Source organism: Phasianus colchicus, chromosome 1 (genome assembly GCF_987193195.1).
Source record: "Phasianus colchicus chromosome 1, bPhaCol1.hap1.1, whole genome shotgun sequence".
Lineage (NCBI taxonomy): Eukaryota > Metazoa > Chordata > Aves > Galliformes > Phasianidae > Phasianus > Phasianus colchicus.
Genome location: NC_143436.1, coordinates 25,305,480 through 25,326,773, shown reverse-complemented (window position 1 = coordinate 25,326,773; position 21,294 = coordinate 25,305,480). Strand labels below are relative to the sequence as shown.

The 21,294-nt window shown below is 39.0% G+C and overlaps 1 protein-coding gene across 1 annotated transcript in view; it reads left to right on the top strand.

Moving 5' to 3' along the window:
* The first annotated feature begins 367 nt into the window (after positions 1–367).
* CFTR (CF transmembrane conductance regulator) overlaps positions 368–21,294 on the top strand; it is an 85,217-nt gene continuing 64,290 nt past the window's right edge. Inside the window, exons 1-5 of the mRNA XM_031615378.2 lie at positions 368–579; positions 11,756–11,866; positions 12,746–12,857; positions 19,304–19,519; positions 20,428–20,517. Of these exons, the coding sequence (XP_031471238.2) occupies positions 527–579; positions 11,756–11,866; positions 12,746–12,857; positions 19,304–19,519; positions 20,428–20,517 (582 nt within the window). The 5' untranslated portion in view covers positions 368–526. The remainder of the gene's footprint in view (positions 580–11,755; positions 11,867–12,745; positions 12,858–19,303; positions 19,520–20,427; positions 20,518–21,294) is intronic.

Here is a 21,294-nt window from a genome sequence, read left to right as displayed (position 1 = left end):
CGAAATTTGAAAGACTGCAGCACTCGTGTGCGTGTTTTAAAGCGGATCCCAAGGCGTCTGTCCGCAGTGCCCGCTCTGTCCCGCCGTCGATGCGCACGGGCGCAGGTGTGCCGCCACCGCCTCCCCTCGGCGCCCCGACCCGCCGTGCCGCAGCCGGGACAGGAGGCCCCGGTTGGAGGGGCGGTGTCTCCCTGAGGGGCTTCTGCGGCACAGCGGCAGGGCCGGGCAGGAAGAGCGCTGCCCAGGGGAGCCGGGGCGGGGAGCGCGGGCAGCGGGTGCCGGGCGCGGCGGGGGAGGAGGCGGAGGAGGCAGAGCGCGGGCCGGCGCCGCAACCCTCCCGCTTTTGAACCTGGGCAAAGCAGAGGCGGGGAGAGGGGCAGGGGAAGGAGGCAGGCAATGACATCAGAGCGGCCCGAGCGGATAAGGTGGGAGAGCCGCGGGAGTGGAGCAGCCGAGCCGGGCGTGAGCGATTAGCGGCCGCCGCCGTCCGTGCCGCGCAACGCAGCGCAGCGCAGCGCCGGGCACCATGCAGAGGTCCCCTCTGGAGAAGGCGAACATCTTCTCCAAACTTTTCTTCAGGTGGGAGCCCCGGCGCGGCGGGACACGTGCGGCGCGGGGCTCCCTGGGGCTCGGCTCCCTTCCTCTGCTCCCCGTTCCCCGCCCTCCCTTCCCCTGCGCTCCCTGCCCTCCCCTCTCGCCCGGCGGCCGGGAAGCTGCTCGGCACTGAACGGCTCCGCGGGGTGAGCGGTGGGAGCTGCGGCCCAAGGATGGGATCCTATCTCTTCTCTTGCATGTTGTTGTCGCGGGGTTTTAGCACCGAGCGGTCTCGAACTGTCAGGTGTCGTAAACCCTCACCTGCCCCGGACAAATTAATTTATGGCATAATTTGAGCAACCTTTGGTAAATTACTCAACGAGGTGATCTGTTATTTCATCGTAAACGGTGAGAGCACGGGAAGGGCGGGGGGCGGCGGGGAGCGCTCCCGGAGCGAGCGTTCCCCCGTTCGGTTTCTCGGGCTTCAGCGTTTGCTCGGCGTGCGACCGCAAGACGCGATCTTACTGGAGGGAGTTCCCTGTGAGCCTTGAGAGCGTTCTCTTACTAGTTCAGTCCCTGGCGCCTTTTCTTTCGCACAACAACAAATAAAAAGAGAAGGAGCCAATGCCAACACCGGTGAACAGCGCTCTATAAGTCGGTATAGAAGCCTGAACGCGCTCTACCTGACATTGTTCGAGGTAACGCTGCCAGCTGGAATGAGCAAACAATCCGGCTGGCAGCAGCCCACATGCCGTCAGTTTTGCCCTTTTCCAAAAGAGCTGCTTTCCTCTTTTGTTCCTCGAGGGTCTTTCACACAGGGCTGAGGGGTGGGAGGAAATGTTAAAAGCTTGAGCATGGGGACTGAAATGGGAACACGTGGTATAAAACCATAACATTGGCCGAGTTACCGAGGGCTGTTAACTCACTTTCTAAAACTTTTGGGATAACTTTCCCCTTCAGCAGGTTGCCCTGGGCTTTTCTTCTTTTTCTTCTTCTTCTTCTTTTCGTTTAAAAAAGTTTCATAAAGGAAATGCCCTTAGAGAATTGCTGTTTTGCCAGCCTCCCCCACTTTGAGTTCTGTTGTTCATCTTTAACCACGTGTGATTGCAGGGAAGAATCCTGATCATAAGCGGTTTCTGAGGCTTTATAACCCTCCAGGCAAAGGTGAGGACCCCAGAGAAGTCTGGTACAGATGCTGCAGTGAGTGCAGCTGTACCTGCCTTCAAATGTTGTTAGATCCAGAAAATGTGGATGATGGGAATAACCCCGTATTAATTAATCCATAGAATAAACTTCAGTTAGTTCTTTCCTCGAGTATTAAGATACAAATCTATAGGAGAGAAGGCTACATAATGACTTCAGTGCTCATGGAGCCACTTGTTGTGTTTCATTTTATTTCTTTGTAAAGCTTTTGTCGGCGTTCTCCGCTAGAACCTGGGAAGGCATCAAGGAAAGATTCCAATGTGATAAAGTAAATGTATTTCTGATTCTGACCTTAGTTAATGTTTCCATGGCTGAAACCAGATGCAGCTCATGCTCAGGAAGTGCATAATTAACCATCCTGAGATCCGATGTCTTTTAAAATCTGAGTCCTCAAGTCGATTAAATGCCGTTTAAATCCTACGTATCACGGAGGAGATGTGATATTGCACCAACTATCTTACTGTAAATGAAGTGATAATAACTAATATATGAAGTAAAAGAGATAATTGTGATCAATACTGACTACAGCAGATAAACTTATTTACAAAACTTTGTAATAACTGTATGTCACAGACAAATCAATCCGTTAAAGTACACATTCAGTTCACTGGGTGAGAACAGCTAAAAGTGTATGTGTAACTGTGTGAAGACTCATACGTTCTCAATGATGTGTGTCTATAAATTACAAAGTGTTTTGCTTACTTGTATTTTGACAAGTAAACTGCAAATGCCTTTGTTTCTTATGAACATTACTTGAAAGATTTGGAAAAATCACAAAAGCAAAAACTGAAAGGTAAGAAAATGTATTACAGCCAAATTGGCAGAAAGAATGTCTTTCTCTTAAAAATAAAGAAATCAATGTATCTTTTAAAGTCACACATTATTTATGGCTATGACACACATTAGCTTATTTCAAAATGTTTCAGTCCTCAAGGACTCCAGCAGTTCTTGTCTCATCAGGGGTAGATCCATATCAATACTAAAGACTATTGAAAGGTAAACTATCACAGAGCAAAAATGCATCAAGGTGTAAGAATTTCATACTGCTTGGAAGTATATTTTCTGTAATGAGCCTTACAAAGTCAGAACATTTGCTACATATCAGTATCAACTGTTTCCAGTCCACTCAACTGGAAACATCCACAATGCAGTGATTAATGTGTTAGATTGGAACAAGGCTTTCTAGGATGTCAGAATATTTTATCAGCATTTTAACTGAATGTACATACATCAATGGTTTATTAAATTGATGCTATTCAGTAAAGAATTTCAAGGCATGCCTATACTTTAGTACGTACTTTAGTTCCATGAAAGAGTGAGACAGAACCCAAAGGACATTGTGAAACAAGCAGTCAATTATTTCTTTAGTGTGTATGGAGAAAGATGGCTTTTTCCAATAATGGTACAATATTTTTTTTTCAAGTACAACAGAGATGATGAATGCTTTGGTGAAGTAACTTCTCTGGTCAGTTGTCATGGAATTACTTGAGAAGTACCAAGCTGGTTATAATGCAGTTGAGTTGAAGGTTACAAAAGTGTGTTGTATTATTCAGAAAATCTTGTGGATAAATATAATGTTTTTTAAAATTTATTTAATATTTCACGAGGTGTTATCAACTTCTTGATAGTGACGTCTGTAAACGTGTTGACAAGGTTTTATTGCTCCAACACATCTCCTGTATCTGCAGTAGAGGGATAGGGCTGAATGTGTTGAAGTTAGAATGAAGGGATTTGCTCTTAAGAGGACAATTGGAACATTTCAGCATTGTTTGTAGTTGTACTTTTTTCTTCTTAATTTGTTTTACTAAAAAATGAGAAGCTCTTATGTGCATACAAGGAGGAAAAACTTAGGGAAATGTTGCCGCTTTGTTGGACTTTCAAGATTCTCTGGGCTGAAAGGGCAACAAAAGAGATTTAGGGTGACAATGACAGAAAGTACTTAGGCACAAAAATCAACTTCATCCTGAAATGTGAACAGTTTCTGCTTTAGAAACTGAGTTTTGATGGTTCAGACATGAAGTGTGAACGCAAGTGGTTTGAGATCTTCCATTAGTATGACACAAAACACTAGATGCTAACTGCTCGAGGTTTCAGGGTTTCCTTTTGATTTATTTTCCATACGACACGTTTGGAGTTTGTTTATGTCTTTTGTTTGAAACCCCTGGGAAGACATTTATGTGTGCACTGGCAACGTCTTGTCTTGTTTAAAGAAAACAGACTATTCTATAGAAGCATGCAGATGGTGATATGCTTCTCTTCATATTCCTTGTGAAGCTTCCTTCTTGTCTTTGTAACAAAGCTGTGTGTGTTATAGGATTTTGCAGGGTCAAGGCCTTACCTTTTGTAGCAAACAAGGCAGAGTACTTTGCTGCCACTTGGTTTTTATTGTAGATAAACGGAGGTCAGGAAGAATCATTATGGTTTAATGAATGCAGGTATAATTAATTTATAGTTGGGTATAGGTAACACAGTTATCACTGGATTTTCAGAACTTTGGGGCAATATTTTCTTTTCCCCAAGTTCAAAAGTTCAAAAAGGCAATCATTACACTCTCATCCAACTCTCTAGGCATATACCTTAAGCTTTTCTACATACCACATATGACAACTGTCTTGTGAGGACTGAGCAGTTCAGTGCCTGTTTCATTGTTAAATCCAGATAAGCAATTCAAATGAAGCCATCCTCATGCTCTCTTCTCATGAGCTCAGCCCAGCACCCCTACTCTAGACGCTTTTCTTTCCAAATCCTAGAAAGACCAACCTGCGACCTTTTCATATGGTTAGCTATCCAGCGGTTTCTAGAACCAAGAGCAGTGGTGTGATGAGAATATATGCTGAATTCCTTCTTCCACTGTATGTGTGCTAAGAGGGGTAGGAAATGGAATTACATACTATGTATCCTTCATTTTATGTCTTCTGGGAGGTAGGACTAGTTGCCAGTGTATGGACAGTATCTGTCCGAACTCTTCAAGGTGCTTTAATTTTCTCCCTGGCTCAGTTAAAGCATTGTGACTCTTGTGGGTAAGAAATTTATTTGCATGTAAGTCCTGATTTCTCTTCTAAGGGCACTCCTTATGAAGTTGAAGTCTGTTGAAAGCCTTCAGGGTGGGTAATAGCATCCAGGACTGAAGATTTGAGAGTTCTTGACTCATGAGCTATAGTCATGGTTATTCTTTGTTTTCAGCTTGATTCATTCTTAATACTTTATTTTATTTTATTCTATTTATTTTTTTCTTCAATGACATGCTTTCAAGTGTAACGTTTGGTGGTGCCTTTACCAAAATAGTTTTTGGTTCAAGAAGGCATTCTCGTGAGAATTAGGTTGAATTCTTTCACATAGAGAAAGAACTAAGGCTAGGCCACATGCGTGCAACTCATTAGTTTCATGTTTTTATAGCTTTCTTTTTTTATACATTAATAAGTAATATAAAAAATAATAAAAGAATTGTTGTTACTTATATGTATTAACTATATTATATATTTTATATGTGGACCAAGACAATTCGTCTTCACTCAGTGTGCCCAGGTCACACTGGTTGATTGGACACCCATAGGCTAGACCTACTGCAGTAAGTATTCTTTCCAGTGAGACTGGTATATAAATAGTGGCTTAAAAATGGAACCTGCTCTATCCTTGAGCCAGGTATTTTAGCACTGTGTTTAGAAAAAAGAAGGTACTTAAGTTTTTGATTTCTGAATAGAGATGAATTTATGTACTTATTTTCCTAGAAAATTGTGGGTTTTACCATGCGTGTTTGTCCTCAGAACTTACTAGGGGTAGGTAAATTGAATTGCTCAGTATGATGTTTCAGTTGCTGTGACAGCTTGCTTAGGCATGTGTTCAAGGCAGATTTCTTAGTCTGCATTCTTAAGGCCCTGTGTGGGTTTAGTCCTGAGGACCTGACTTTTGGTAATCCCAGGTAATTGCAAATCCTATCTGCTAAAGAATATCAGGCATAGATGTAGCTGCTACACATGTGTAAGTCACTCCAAAAGTAATGCCTCCTATTTATTTCCATGGAAATTACAACTTATACAAAGAGCATAATAACACCATTACACCATTTGATACAACTCCCAGCTACAAAACACTATTTTTCAACATAGTCACCATCATTAGCTGTGCATTTTCACCAGCAATGATCAAGAAAGAGCCTTCATGCCATGCTCATAAAAATCTGCACCAGTGGAGGTGACCCACTGTCTCTGTTGCCACTTCTGAAATGCACCACCCACCACCTCAGTGTGCTGACATCCACTATTTGGTCTTCAGAAATGTTCAGCAAATATCAATTAATGTCAATGGATGCAATTGTTTCCTCTTGGAGGAATTCAGCAACACACCTCTGCTTCACACGCCCTTCCATGTCAGATGCCATTCTGTCAGACTGCTTCTCTGCTGCCATCTGTCACACAGCAACAAAATGTAATGGGATGTTGTTGGGAAGGCTAAACCTCTACTGCTGTACCACCAACATCTGCCTCTGAGTTGTGGGCCAACATAATAACATAGGAGGCATTACTTTCAGAGCAGCCTTCTTTGTTATGATACTGCAGTGCTGATCATTTGTCTGTAGCCACAAATGTTCCTTAGGGACATGCTCAGCAGCTCACCCTTCAGACCTCTATGAAACAGTGAGCTTTCAGGACTTCTGAAGGTCAGCCCCAAAGGTACGCCATGCCTACAAGTTTGGAGGCTCTTTAGGAAGTCTGAGTATAAACCGTGAAAAGAATTAGAAAAAGAATGCTGACTCTCCTAGCCTGAAAGCATTTCAGCCGCGTAACTTAAGGCTGTACTTGTAACTTAACTGTAACTTAAGTCCTTGACTCAGCCTGATACTGTGCCTTTAGTCTGACCAGCAGAAGTGCTAACCTTCTGTAGCAAATCACTCTTCTCTCGGTGATTTATATCTCTGAAGATCAGTTGCCTGGAGCAAGTTTTATCTGAGTTTCTGGAGTATATATAAAGCTTCTTTTTCTTTTGCAGGGGAAATAACATTAGTCTTAATACTCAAAATAACATGATCAACTATTTGAAAGACTTGAAAGATTTTATAATACCTTAGGTATCACCATGGAAATTAGGTTTATTACTTGTACTACATAGGTTTCCAGAAGCCTTAACGGAAGTTTGAAATCTACTGTACTAAGCATTGCAGAATATTTAATAAGAAAGCCTATTCTAAAGATCTTAATGTCTAAGTAGATATCACAGATGAAGAATGGGCTAAAAAGAAGTTTGCTTATTAGTTCTGTAGAGAAGAAAGTGGCATATACAAAGATTTTGACTTGTATTGAAAATGTGCTGATGTTGGCAAAAACAAACTGCTGGAGATCTCCTACCCAGGGCTTCAGTTGCAAGTGGGTGTTTCTGGTGTGGCAAAATTAATTCAGCATATTTCTACAATGAACAATTATCAGCTCTTTCAGTCTTCAAATATCTAAATTTTTTGAATATGCTTTCAAACCAATGACAACAGTGCTACTTGTTGCAGGAGTTATGTAAGTTGTCATCTTCTTTATTTTTATTATATTTTTCTAGCAGCATATGTATGCAGTGGATACAGTGTTTGTAGGGGCAGAATGATCCTGACTCTGGACACTGAAGTGTCACATTATGCCTTCTAAATTAAGTAAGAAAGGGCAAGCCTGTGTTGTATGAACAAGAACTTGTGGGCTGCGTTTATGTTTCACTAAGTCTCATACAAACAAAAGGATTCCCATGAGCATTTTCACAGCCAGCTTGGGGCTAAACCAAAACTATGTCAGGAAGCTTCCAAAATTAGGAGAAATTAAATAGACTTTTAAGATAATTTTGAGAATAGTTGTTTTTTCCTTCTTTGAAACCAGAACCTTCCTACTGTTCAGATATGGGTAAGCTTCCCTTCTTTTGGGATTGCTCCTAGAAGGCAGTACTTGGGTGATCTATGCAGAACTGGCACCTTGAATTTGGGAGCAAGGTTGTGCCTTAGGAGAAAATCCCAAATGACAGGTTTCAGGTATTTTCTCATGCTGTGTTATAATGAAATATATCTGCAAATGCATGGCTAAGATAGTGGAGTACTATACTGAGTGAAGGTAGTTGGTGTCACATCAGTGATCATCTTCAAGTTCACTCAGCAATAGTTTTGCTGATACAAACTCTCTTTTGCCCATTTTAAGTGTCTTTAAAAGAGCAGGAAAAAACTGTTTATCTTATATTTCTGCTATGGCACTTACAACAGAGAAAGAATGAAGGTGAAACATTCTCTCCTAGCCTGCCTTACTGTGCATAAATGCTGAAAATGTTGCAAATCCATTTAGAACCCATCATTACTACTGTGGTATTTGATAGTTCTTTTACTCAAAAATAGCTCTTATAGTAGTTCTACAAGCTGAAATACTTAGGCCACCTTACTGAATGTAAGGAAATATATTGCATTTCTGCTAGAAGTCTGAATATTAAAAAAAAAAAAAGAAAGTGGAAATGAGTATTATCTTTATTTAGTTTTTACCTTCTTTTGAAGCTCTGCAATAATTACATGTAAATGTTATTCTCAGAACATTGCATTTGTTTCTTTTTTAAAGGAAAAAGTGCTGAAGGTGTTATATATGCTCTGAAAGCTATTCCAGCAGGTACCTACCGTTTGAAGCAAAATCAGCCAACCTCAGCCCCATTGCACTGAGGACAACCAGGGCCTGGGAGTTAGGCCGCGGTGCCTGGCGGCTGTGAGGCTGTGCCACCCATTAGTGAAGGCCATGCAGAGCTAAAACCACTTTGCTTGGCTTACTTGTAGGAAGCTCTCAGAAGAGGTTTGGTGGTGCAAATGCGTTTCAGGCATGGCAGAACTGTCACCTCCAGTATCACATAAGCTACAATTTGCAGTTTGTTCCGCTGCTGCAGCAATGGGCATCTTTGGGGGAGGACTGGAGTGTGAGGCTCTCATGGGATCTGGTCTAGTTTGGATTTTGAGGAATGCGTGAGATCTGTGTGGTGCCTTCATCTTTTCCTACTGTCAGTGGGAACTAGTGGCTCTAAAAACACATCATAAAACTTGGGCTTCAAAGCATCGAAATCATGGATAGATTTTTTTTTTCCACCGAAGTGTTAAAAGAAGGGGTAAGATAGAAGCTTCATCTTCACCAAGGTTTGGGCTCTCTCCCTTACAGGCATTATTTCTAGTTGTGTTACCAACAGGTAATAATACCTCAGGAGGGAACGAAGTGCAGCCACATCTGCCTCTGTGCAGCTCAGTAGATATATCACTGTGTTGTGCACGTGGTTCCCCTCCAGACATCTGCTCTGCTGGGCAGGCCTCAGCAGTGTGGACTGGCTGTTGTGGACTGGCTGTCCTGGAGCAGCGGTACCTTAGGGTTAGAGAGGGTCTGCTGTCCCTGGGGAGCTCCTGTGCCTGGGAGGAAGATCTGGACGGTTGGCTTAGCAACACAGAGGCTCTGTCTGTCTTTGGTGACACGCAAAGCAGCCTAAAGGGAGAGTCAAATCCTATTGACTAGTCAACAGTGTGTGTTAATACTCTCTGGGAAGCCAAAGACATCTGTCCTTTCTGTACGGCTTGTTTGAGTGAAGTGAGACTGCTAGAGAAATAAATCGCTGTAAAAAGAGATCTATTATATACTTCTAAGGTGTGTGGTAAAGAGATGGTCATTAGAAGTATAACTAAAGAGAAGTTCAAACATTGTGTATGTGATATTTATGTATCAAACGCGTAAGGTATTTTTTTGCTACCAGGCAATTAATATGGAGGAACTTGTTTTTCTTTCTTTCTACTTTCCTACTGTACACCCTTGAAACTTGTCCCCTGCTGGGGGACAAGTTGTGTGTACCCATAATAACATTCCTAGTAAGTGGCAAAACTCTGACAGCACTACAGGTTTCTCTGTGAAAGAGTTCATTAAATGCCAGCCAGTAATCCGGTGGCATTTGCTAACATAATTCTGTAAAGCCAATCTGTCTCCCTTCCTTCTTCCTTTCTTGCTTTCTTCCTTTCAAAAGAAATTTTGCATTCTCAGTAGACATGCAAAGAAAAAGCTTGGAATTAATGCTGGCAGATAATTTCTATTAAGCCTAAAAATAGAAGAGGCATATTGACAAACTGATTCAGCTGTTTTAGCTAATACAGTGAAACATGGATAACTACAGATAACTACATTGCTGGTTAAAATAAATGTGCAACCATTTTACATTTCAAAACTTTGCTAGAAATCCAGAGCATAATGGTAAACTGGATGCTATTTGAATCTGCAAAAAACTTGTTTTTAGAAGATATTCATGTATGTTCTTTTTCATTAAATATATACAGTCTGACATGGTTCTTGACAACACAACCAGACAAATACCACACAACAGCTAGATCCTTCCAGTACCACCACTCAGACCTGAGGCACATGGCATGGCTCACAGATTGGTTCAAGTGGGACGTCCCAGTAGGACCAGGTCAGGTGGGAGGTGAACACTGATGTGTAAACTCTGCCAAAGACTGTGGTAGAAACTGACTGCAGAGCAGAATATCCCTGGAAGGAGACAGTACCACTCATTTAGCTACTTAGAGGAATTTGTCTGCTGTAGATACAGCTGCTCTGATGAGTAGACTTACGAGGACAAGGACTGCATTAATTTTGATTCAGACTTGTTGACTTTGGAGAAGAGTGTGACTTAGGGGCATATGATTTAGATTGCACTGATAAGTAGAGCCAGTTAAACACCAAGAAGAATAAGAGTCGTTCTTAGGAGTAAAATAGCTTTGCTAAATATGCCACTACCCTCAAATGATAGTACAGCCACTCTGCTTACTAATTGCAGTCACATTTTGTTACTTCAAGCAATGGCAAAATGCCAAGATAGGTGGTAATCAAAAGTATAAACAAAATAAAATGTGTGGAGAAAAGCAGGGTAATAGAAAATGTTTTCCCAAAACCTACAAGATTGGAAAATGTAAAGCTTTTCTCTTTTGTCAAGACAAGTTGGGAATTGCTTACTGCAGTCTCAAAGTATTATTGAGGAGCACAGCAAGGACATTACTTAACTACTGTATTGAGAATTAAAAAGATTGCTTCGGAAGTATTGCTGCTTACTTGCATTAGCTGCAGTACTGGTTTGGAATGCCATAACTTATTTGTTTTATGATTACTGAAATGTCTGCATATACAGAGTTTCTGATGAAGGCAGTCACTGACAGTGCTGTTTTTGAAGGGATTAGCCATTCCTGCACCTGATGTGCACAATGTCCATAGCAACTGGTTCTTTCTGCTGTCTTGTACATGATTTATCATGTGCAGTAGCCACCAAAGACTTTCATATAACAATATTATTTTGAATTCAGAAGTGTTTTTCTGATCTGTCTTCCTACATTCCTGAAAATATTGGCCCCTGTTTCCAGTAGCAGTGAAGCTTATGGATCTTTTACCATCAACTACAAAGTAGATTCTCATAGCTTGCTTTGCTATAGCATACTGTGAATTGCATGGGACTTGTCAGATAAAGTGATGTCAAAGACAGAGCTGAGCCCAAATGATTTATGTGAAACCATAGTATTTTTGCAGAAAAGGAAGGGTAATTTTCCTGTTTCTTAAAACATACTCTCTTTGCAGTGAATGTAATATAGCTTTTCACTTGGGAAATACCTTTGCATTATACTGAATTATGAGGATTATAGACTTGTGTCTCATAATCTTAATAACTTTGTTAAATGAACATTAGTATGGACGTGGTAGATATTTGCAAATACAGAACAAAGGACTCAATGCCCTGCTTGTTGTCTGACTAAATGGGAAGACTGGGGCATAATCATAATCCCAAACTAATTAAATGCAACAATTATGCAATTATTCTTTTAATGTTGGGTTTGTCAGAATAGTTTAATAAATACAATGTAAAGCTGCATTATATTATATCATACTGTGTGTACATATATGTGTGCAAATATGCATAATTTGAGTGCTTTGGACAAAATAGTTACAGAGGATAGTCCAGTTCTACCATTAATCCCAGAAACTAATTATTATTTTATTTTTTTCTTTAGATGGACAAAACCAATTTTGAAAAAGGGTTACAGACAACGACTGGAACTGTCGGATATTTATCAAATTCCTTCTGCGGACTCTGCTGACAATCTTTCTGAAAAACTAGAAAGGTATGAAAAGTTCCTGGAATACCTTTGTTTCAAGGATCACATTTTGATATTCTTTTTCAGTGGGGTGTAACTCCGAAACTGTGCTGCATCTAGAACTATTTCATATAAACAGAAGGGCTTCAATCCAGTCTCTCTCCCGAAACGTGTGGTGCAGGTTTTGCTGGCATTCTGGGGCAGCTCCCATCTGCATGATTACAACAAGCTGCTAAACTGAAGTGCAGGATGACACACCTATTCAAAACTGGTGGAAAGTATTGATAGCATAGGTATACTTAATGTGTTTTCATACAGAGAAGGATTTATAAATGGAATATTCTGGTTATTAAATATTCTGTTGAAAAATGAAGGAAAGTATTAGCTGATTAAGTTCTTAGGAGTGCTTAAATCTGTGGGCTGAGTTTTGATTAAACATATGCTTTTTATATATAGCACTTCTTCTGATTAGTGATCAGTTACTGAATAAAAAATTAATGATATGCAGTAGAAAATACACATTTCTTACGCTTTGCTGGTATTTTCTTTTTGCAGATTGGAAGAGCTCCAAAGCATTTATTTGCCTATTATTTGTGTGTTGGTATTAAGTACACCAGGTTTCTTTAAAACATACAGTGTGACCTTTTCATGAATTAATTCCCTGCAGGGTGATGTATGGCTGTGTATTTAAAACTGCCAAATATGTGGCTGAACTACATTTGAACTTTTATTGATCTATCAAGTCAATGAAGATCAGGTCTTTGGGGTCTCTGAAAAGCTTTGTTTCTTTAGTCACCTAAGCTAAATCTCCTTGGATATACTTGAGCGAATTGAAGTATGTCAGAGCCATAGACCCGTGTATTTGCTCACACAACTTCATGGCCTTGTTTTTCGGTTCCTTTTCAGAGAGTGGGACAGAGAGCTGGCAACTTCAAAGAAAAAACCCAAACTTATTAATGCTCTTCGACGATGCTTCTTCTGGAAATTTATGTTCTATGGAATATTATTATATTTAGGGGTAAGATTTATTCTTATTTCTTGTGAACTTTTAGTGTTCTGTAAAAGGATGTAGGTCATAAGGATTGCTAAATTAATATAGAATCTTGTGAGGAACTACAAGTTTTTCTCTGTGGATTACTTAGACAGATAATAAATCTGGAGAAATAAGCAGGGACCTTCTTAAGTAACTTATTTTCTGACCATGTGTTAATATCTTTAAAGCATACCTGTTGCCAAGTGCACGCATATTTTTCTCAAGTAAAGATAGAGAACTGATGAATTAAAGTAATTGTTTTCTCGTGTAAAACTCTGAAAGACATTTCCCATGAATTTTCAGGAGAAAATTTCATGTACATTAGCAAAAAAGGACAGTGAAATCTAACACGATTTTGGTCAGTCTTACCAAAGGGACTAATGAAGATAAAGTTGTCTTTATTAGTGGCAACAATTCTGCATAAATAAACATGTAAATTATGCGTGGAGTTTGGTGCTCCAAAGTGTACGAAGAGGAGGTTGATTTTAAAATCTACTGTTTGGGTTTATCAGTTGTTCCATGTTGTTATTGTCCTGACTTACGAAATTCCATCTGTTTGAAAACCCTGCCACTGGAGTTATGATCTGTGAAAATAAATTATTGGTACTAGATATGTCGCATATCCAGTCTGCAAATTTGAAAACTACTGTTAATTAATATGTGCATTAAATATGTGTGTTATTTTCAGGTTTCTGTGGTTTAATAGTAAAAGTGAGATATCTGCTTCTGTGTTCAAAACACTGTCATATCAGAAACTGTAGATGTAATAGCCTGGGTAGTTCCAACTGCTCAGATGTACTCATGTAGTGAGTATTTTCAGTTTTAGATAGACCTCTAGGCCAGAGTTTTATTTTGGATAGGTTGAAACAGAAAGGAATTAATTCTGTCACCATTAGTGTTGAGTGTGATATAATTTAGCTGTATTTTCAGGGAGGAATGTGAACTGGACAAAAGAAGAGGGGAAGAGTAATTTGTGGGGAAATTATGCATAAATTTATCTGAAGTTCATATTGCTTCCTATGAAACAGCTCTCTTCTACCTTTTTATGAGGTATTCCAGTGAACTATTTTAAGAGAATAATTAAGTTACAGAAACGCAAGTCTTTGTTCCCATTAGAATGAAGTGTAGTATGGAAAATGTCATGCTTCCCATTAAACTGCTAATGATTTGTCTGTAGAAGGGAAATTGCAAACCAACTAGATCTTCTCATGAGCTGATAAAAAAAGATCAGTAACTGCTCTATAGCAGCCATTCCAGATGTATGCTAAGATAAGTGAGATCGCAGTGATACTTCAAGTTTTAATAAATTTATATAAAGAAAAACTTGAAAAATAAATAAGAATAATCTGAAAATTAAAACTTAACTGCATGAAAACTTTCAGCATTAAAAGAAAACCTTTTATAGGTGAAAAATAGTAATATATCAGGCAGTGCTTCCCATCAAAGACTATTTTTCGGATTAAGTGTTGGATTAATAATATGACTGCTTTGAGTCTTATGATGGAGCAGCTCCTTTGCAGTAAATTTCCTTGGAGTTCCTCCTGTTTACATGGCTACATGAAAGACAAATAAATTATAAAGTAAGTTTGTTTAGGATCCTATCCTAAACAAAATCCTGTCAACCCTAAGAATATTAGGTTGGATTGCTAATGATTTCTGTGTAGATCACCATTAATTTTGTTTGGATAGTCAATAACTGCCTAAAATTGTACTTCAGATCAGATTTTCGCCTAAGAATTAAGGGAAACAATGGCTGCTTCTTTTTCTTATAATACCATACCTAAAGGAAATGTAATATTTAAAATACCTTTCTGCAGCACTGGTTTATTCACTACTGAGTATCAGTAATAGAATCACAAAGTTAAAAAGTAACATTGTCTAAAAAAAATGGAATAAACACTTTGAAGAAAATGGATTTTTTTTCCCCATTAAAATGCAACATTTCCTTCCTTTCTATTAAAGCCTATTAAAAAGTTTGGATTTACTTTGCTATATCATGTTACTTCGCAGATAAATAAAAAAATAGGCCTTAATTTGTTGTGAGCATGTTGATTGTCCCTTAGGGATAGCTCTTATAGAACAATTCTGTAGTTTTTCATCACAAAGGTTTAATTTTAAAAATAAAATCTAGCATAAAAATGCTCTCTGCACTTTACCTTTATTGCTTCTTTCTTTTGAATAATTACACCCCCGCTTATGAGTACACAGTTTCTGGTAAAAGTAAGGTAATCAAGATGGCTACTTAGTTGAGGTGAGATATGGAAGAAATTATCTCCAAGCCAACTTTTCCCTAGTTTAAGTCCCTCTAACTTACTAGCTCTTGTCATTGATGGAGACCTTCACATCCCTCCTGACTGATGCTCACCTCAGTCTGAAGCTGCTGCTGCTGAAGATTTGGTTTGGTGAGACATGGTGAGACATGCTTACCTTCTCCATGTACAGGGACCTCACAAGGACAGAGAAGCAAGGTTGACACTGTGCTCATTCTGGAGGCCTTTTGTGTCAAATCCTGGGCCTTCTTCTGGCAGTTCAACTGTTGTACAGGGCTGCTGGGAGCCAATGTGGCTCGAAGTGAATTTGATGAATCAAATTGTCTTTTTGTCTTTGTCCAAGCATAGCAGAGCAGTACAGGGCCTCTTGGTGTATGCAGAGCTGAGTCATAACATTTATCTCTGTAGTCTTTTACCTTGTTTGTTGACAGCTCTCTGGGACAAGACACTTTCTTTGTGGGCTCCTATACAATTCTGTCTTATTTGCTCCTGCTGTGTCTTATCATAGCTGTTAATTTTTTATTCCATTTCCTCTTGTGTGTAACAGACACCAAGCCAGTGACTCCTGATTCCTGTCAGGGTTGTAACACGACAGCAGTTCTACAAATGTAGCTTAGCATACAGAGCAGAATCCGTCACCTGAAACTATCACAGTAATGCATTCTTGTTAAAAGTTAAGCAGTGTCTGAAGGTTCATGCAGACAGTTTTAAGGACAATGACCTTTCCTGGAATATGAAATGTGAGGGGCTGTGTGACTGCAGAGCTGATTTCTCCATGTGGATTTCTTTAGCCAAGTACAATTTTGGACAAGTTGTATACAGAACAGTAACAGAATTACAATCTGCAGAATTCTTGAGTCTTATTTTCTTTGTTGTTTTTTTCTTCATTAAGAAATTGCAGACGTAAAGCTCAGCACACAGGAATCAAAATCTTTCACAGTGACCATGGCAAGGCTAAATCTTATTTTAAATTCTTCGTTTAATTTTGAGCTGATAAAACTATTCATTTTATTGAAAGCCTGAAGAGGAAAAACTCCACTAAAGCTACTGATGTTCTTTTCAGACCCTGCACACGGAAATTAATGGGAGCTTTGCCATTGGGTTTAATGGCGACAGGATGTTGTGCCGTATTGGCATCAGTGCAATCAAGTTGTGTGCTCTTTTGAACTTCGCTTTCCTTTCAACTCTTCTCTTGTAAGATCCCCAAGACACTTTCACAGCACCTTTCTTGGAGTGCTTTAAACTCCATTTACATCCCTGCTGTCTGTGCTGTCTGTTGTGGTTGCAGCCAACATCACATCTTTGCTCTCATTAGGTCTAACATTTTTTTTTCTGTCTCTCTCTTTCCCTTCATGCACCCTAGGTAATGATGTTATTAAAGGGTGGACAGTTGCACTCTGGCCCCCTAGAGTACTATGCTTTTCCCTAACACAGGGTTATGTTAGGCACATTGAGTTAGTTCACTTAATGTATCTGCTCCCCTGCTGGCTTAAACAGCTTCCATGTTTCACCTCATCAGCAGACGTTTTGTAATGTAAAGGAAAGATGGTCTGGCAATCAAACAAAAATCGTTTTTTTTTTTTTTTTTTTTTTAACAAGATGTTGGCTAACAAATTGTGAAATTATGCACTTTGCTTTGAGGATCATTTACATCTACTTATGTTTTTGTCTTACGGTCATTAACTTAGAAATGGTTTTAGTGTCATGTCCCAAAAGATTCTGATGAGGATTTCCTGGAGTTCTTACGTATAGATCATATGTGTGAGTGCGTAGGGCAAGAAGGGATCTAAAGGTCTCAAGGCACTTCTTGGGCATGGGCCAAAGCAGAGCTGTGCATTATTGTCTTCAAATTCAGAGTGATTGAGCATATGGGAAATATATGTAATGCAAAACTGCTCATTGTGTAAGGGCAACCATACCAGGTCAAATCAGGGATCCATCTAAATAGTATCCCCTGTCATATTCCATTTCTGTTCAGAACTTTGATCTTTTAATTAACATTTCTATGAGTGGAATGCTTATGAGTTTCTCAATGGCCTACGAGAGTGCAGAGGGAACAGCAAGAACAGAAGCAAAAAACTCTTGAAAACTGGGTTTTCTGCTGGATGCACAATTCCAATTCCTTTTTCAGTCAGGTCATTCAATTTACAGACCCACATCCATATGTAGAGGTAATTTTGAGGTTGCAATAGGAAAAATGAATAATATCTAGTTCTACTTTCACTTGTATGTCGACTAGATAATATCTTTAGAAAATAAACTGGTAAAAATCCACTGTAAACTAGTGGATTTTTTTTTCTATTGCAAATAGCAAACAATTTGGTGTATTGCCAGCCATTATTCTGCCCTTAGACAGTCAGTAAATCACCTTTTCTTTGCAGCAAGCTAGACGTGTAGTCTTTATAGTCACAACAAACACAGTAGCAGAGCAAGGCATTTTCACTAGAAAAAGAGTAAATACAAAAATAAATCTTGCTATTTTAAACTTATATATATTAAAGCTTATCTTGGAATCTCTGAGAGTATGAAAACAGTGCATTGTCCTTGAAAGGTGACTGTTTTGTATTTAGTGACTTTTGTGGAGTTTTGGTTTGCCACTTCTGGATGCATATGGTCTAAGCACAGCTGCCTTGGGTCATGTGTGTTTTAATAAACACTCCTCTCCTTTGCCTACTAATAACACTGAAGTGTTTGTCAAAGCAGCCTCCAGGTTTACAGCATTTATGCTGGAAGCATAGCACAAGTATTCTATTTGAGATGTTTGATTTCCTCTCTTTTGTGGAAAAAGTGAGTGATATCAATTCCACTGACAGTGATATTCAAAAGAGTTTACAGTACATATTGTATCAATGTTTGGGTTTATTCTAGTGTGGATGACCAAGAAGAGAAGGGAGAATCAAAGGGGATTTTTCCTATCTATTTATCTCTGTGAAATATTAATTATAGCTCAGTTCCACTAGTTCACTCTGCCTCTGTATGGTGACCTGTGTTTTTGAGCTCAAAGGCAAAATAAATTCTGACAGAACTTAGCACATCCATATGAAAGATAATTTGATGGTTTCTTCTTATTTTTGAATTATTGCTTTCCATCAAGAGTGAATGTAGACAAGAAAAAGTAGAATGAGGAGAATATGGACAAGTTCTTTACCTTGAATGTAGAAATGAAACAAAGGAGCACAAATGTATTTCATACCCTTTGGAAGTTCGTTCAGAGGAAGTAAGCTGTTAAACCACAGCATATGGTTGATTTTTGAAGATCCTGGGGAAGGAAAGAGGAGGAAAAGATGGAAAATGATGAGATTGGAGGGACCAGAGTACAAGGACAATAAGGACATGAAGAAGTGAAAATGTAACTCAGATGTGAGATAACAATAGAAAGGTTTACTTACAACAGAAAAGGAGGCTGTGGGTAAATGTAACAGCAGGGTATGGTGGCAGCTGGATGCCTCATAGTTCAGCAGTGTGATTATGCCTTCTTTTTTGTCTCCTATTCTGATACTCTGCCATGTTACTCATCCTGGGATGGGAAGTGTTGGGGCTGGCAGGACAGGAGTTCCTGGTTTTTCCCTGGGACTTTTATCAAACTTACCTCTCCCACCATTTATGCCTGTCATCCTGCTTCTGTTACAGCCCGGCTCACGAGAGTCTAGAACTGTTGAGCACAATGATCCCAATTGATACTTTTGTTGTTGTTCCTATTTACTATGTGTTTTAGCTGTATTTTCACTTTGTTGTTATATTAATGCTTATTACAGGACCTACGAATCTTCCTGTGTCCTATAGGTCCAGCAAAATACAGTGAGAACTGTTCCCTAGTAGCTAAAACAGAGATCCAGCTTGCAGAGCTGAATTCAGTTGTATTTTGTGGTGAATCTGTATATTTTGAAAAGTAAATCTAGAAGCTAATATCTCAGTTGTCATTTTTGTAGAAAGCAATCAGCAAAATTTAAAAAGTAGATTGTGGTGGAGTTGCAGGAACATCACAGAGAGCAGTGAGCTGTCTGTTCCTGTGCAGTTGCTGGATGTTTCTGTGGTTTGCTCAAAAACTAACCTCTTTTATATGTGAATCTCAGTTGGTAGGCTTTGAAATTACAGTGTATCAATTTGAAAAAAAGAAAAATCCACTAAACAAAATTCTTTTTTTTTTGTTTGTGTCTTCAGGAGGTCACCAAATCTGTGCAGCCCCTTCTGCTGGGAAGAATAATAGCTTCCTATGATCCAGACAACTCTTCTGAAAGATCCATAGCCTACTACCTGGGCATTGGCTTGTGCCTTCTCTTCCTTGTGAGAACACTGCTCATACACCCTTCTATATTTGGACTTCATCACATAGGGATGCAAATAAGAATAGCTTTGTTTAGCTTGATTTATAAGAAGGTAACTGTTTCATTTACACTTAAAACCAAACTTTAGTCCATACCCTACATAGTTTTTAGGCCAATTTGTTTAAAGTTTGATAGTTTTGTTACACAAAATGCACAAAAGGCAAATGTGATTAACATTAGCTTCTGATAACTGTCCATTTCCTATGTCTAAAGAATTAAATACAAGTTTACAGCTGCTTTGACTCAAGCCAGCCCTAGTGTGAGTTCAGATGGGCTGGATATGTGGTGAGATGTCTTAATTGTACCACTCTGCTTCTGAATTGCTCATGTGTTGCAAAGGAAATATTGAGTGCTGGTGGCTAAGGAATACTTTCAGAAGAGAATTATAGAGGAAGATTTAGACAATAAATATAACATAAAAGGTTTGAATGAGTTTGAATGTTACTATGAGAGATCTCTATTTCATGAAGAATCAACAGATATTGATAGATTCCATGTTCACAAATCCAAAGATTTCAAAACATGTTTGATTTTACCAATACCAAAAACAGCTAATATAAGCAAATCTGTTATTTGTTCTAGAATAAAGCTCATTGTGAAAACATCTTTCAAAAGCATTTGTCTAGATCGGCACAGTAGGAGATTTTTGAGGATGTGCAGCAACACAGCGTGTGTACTTAATTAAAGCTTGTATTTGCATATATATCTGTATACATAAAATATGCAACAGAAAGCAAAGGCTAAGTCAATAAATCAATATTTGTAAAGCAGTTTAATTGCTCAGTTGAATTCAAGTGACATAAATAACAAATTTAATGAGACTTTTTTAATATCATGAAGCTGATAAGTGAGTTGTTATTTATACTACTGTATAACTACCTGTTATTTTTATTTGTATTTATTCAGTATTATAGGGTTAGCTACATGGCTATTTTCCTATGGTTTTGTTTTCTTTTACAGACCTTAAAACTGTCAAGTAAAGTTCTAGATAAAATAAGTACTGGACAATTGGTCAGCCTTCTTTCCAACAATCTGAACAAATTTGATGAGGTATGTTATTGTTTTATGCACTTAGTGATCCATCAAATACAACATTAAGGAAGAAATGAGGATAAACAGCTGCACTGACTGCTCATTATCAACATAAAATGAAGTCTGTCTTAAGATTACGTTTTGGCATCTGGTCACAGAAATGTATATACATCTTCATTTTTCTCCTATGCTGATTAGTAAAGGAAACCTAAAAACTCAACATACCGTAAAAACATTCTTGTTTTACAGTTCAGTGAGAATCTACCAGGAAAACTCTGGGTTACACAGTTGGTGTCATAGCAGCCAGAACTTGCTCATCCAATCCTTCAGTCCTTTTTTCCTGAACACTGTATCTCTCTAATAAGGTGAACCAGTATGGTTTTCTTGCTGTTAAGCAAACAGTGATATTCAGCATCCTGTTATTATTATTACCTACTCTCCTTAAAAATCTAATTAAGTTTTGATGTAAGACTTTGTTAAGAATCATTTCCAAGACATCCTTTTTAGACAATACACAGTCACAGAATAGTTGAGATTGGAAGGGACCTCTGGGAACCATCTGGCTGAACCTCCCTCCTTTAGCAGAGCCACCAGAGCAGGCTGCCAGTTATCGTGTCCAGGCTTCTTTTGAATATTTCCAAGGAGGGAAAATCCACAGCCTCTTTGGGCAGCCTGTGCCATTGCTCAATCAATACCTCCAATACTTCCTAAGTAAAAGCTTTTATTAAAGACATGGAGGTAGATCCCTGGTAATGGTTTGGAGATTTGAAACTCCATGAGCTGTTGTTCAGTTTG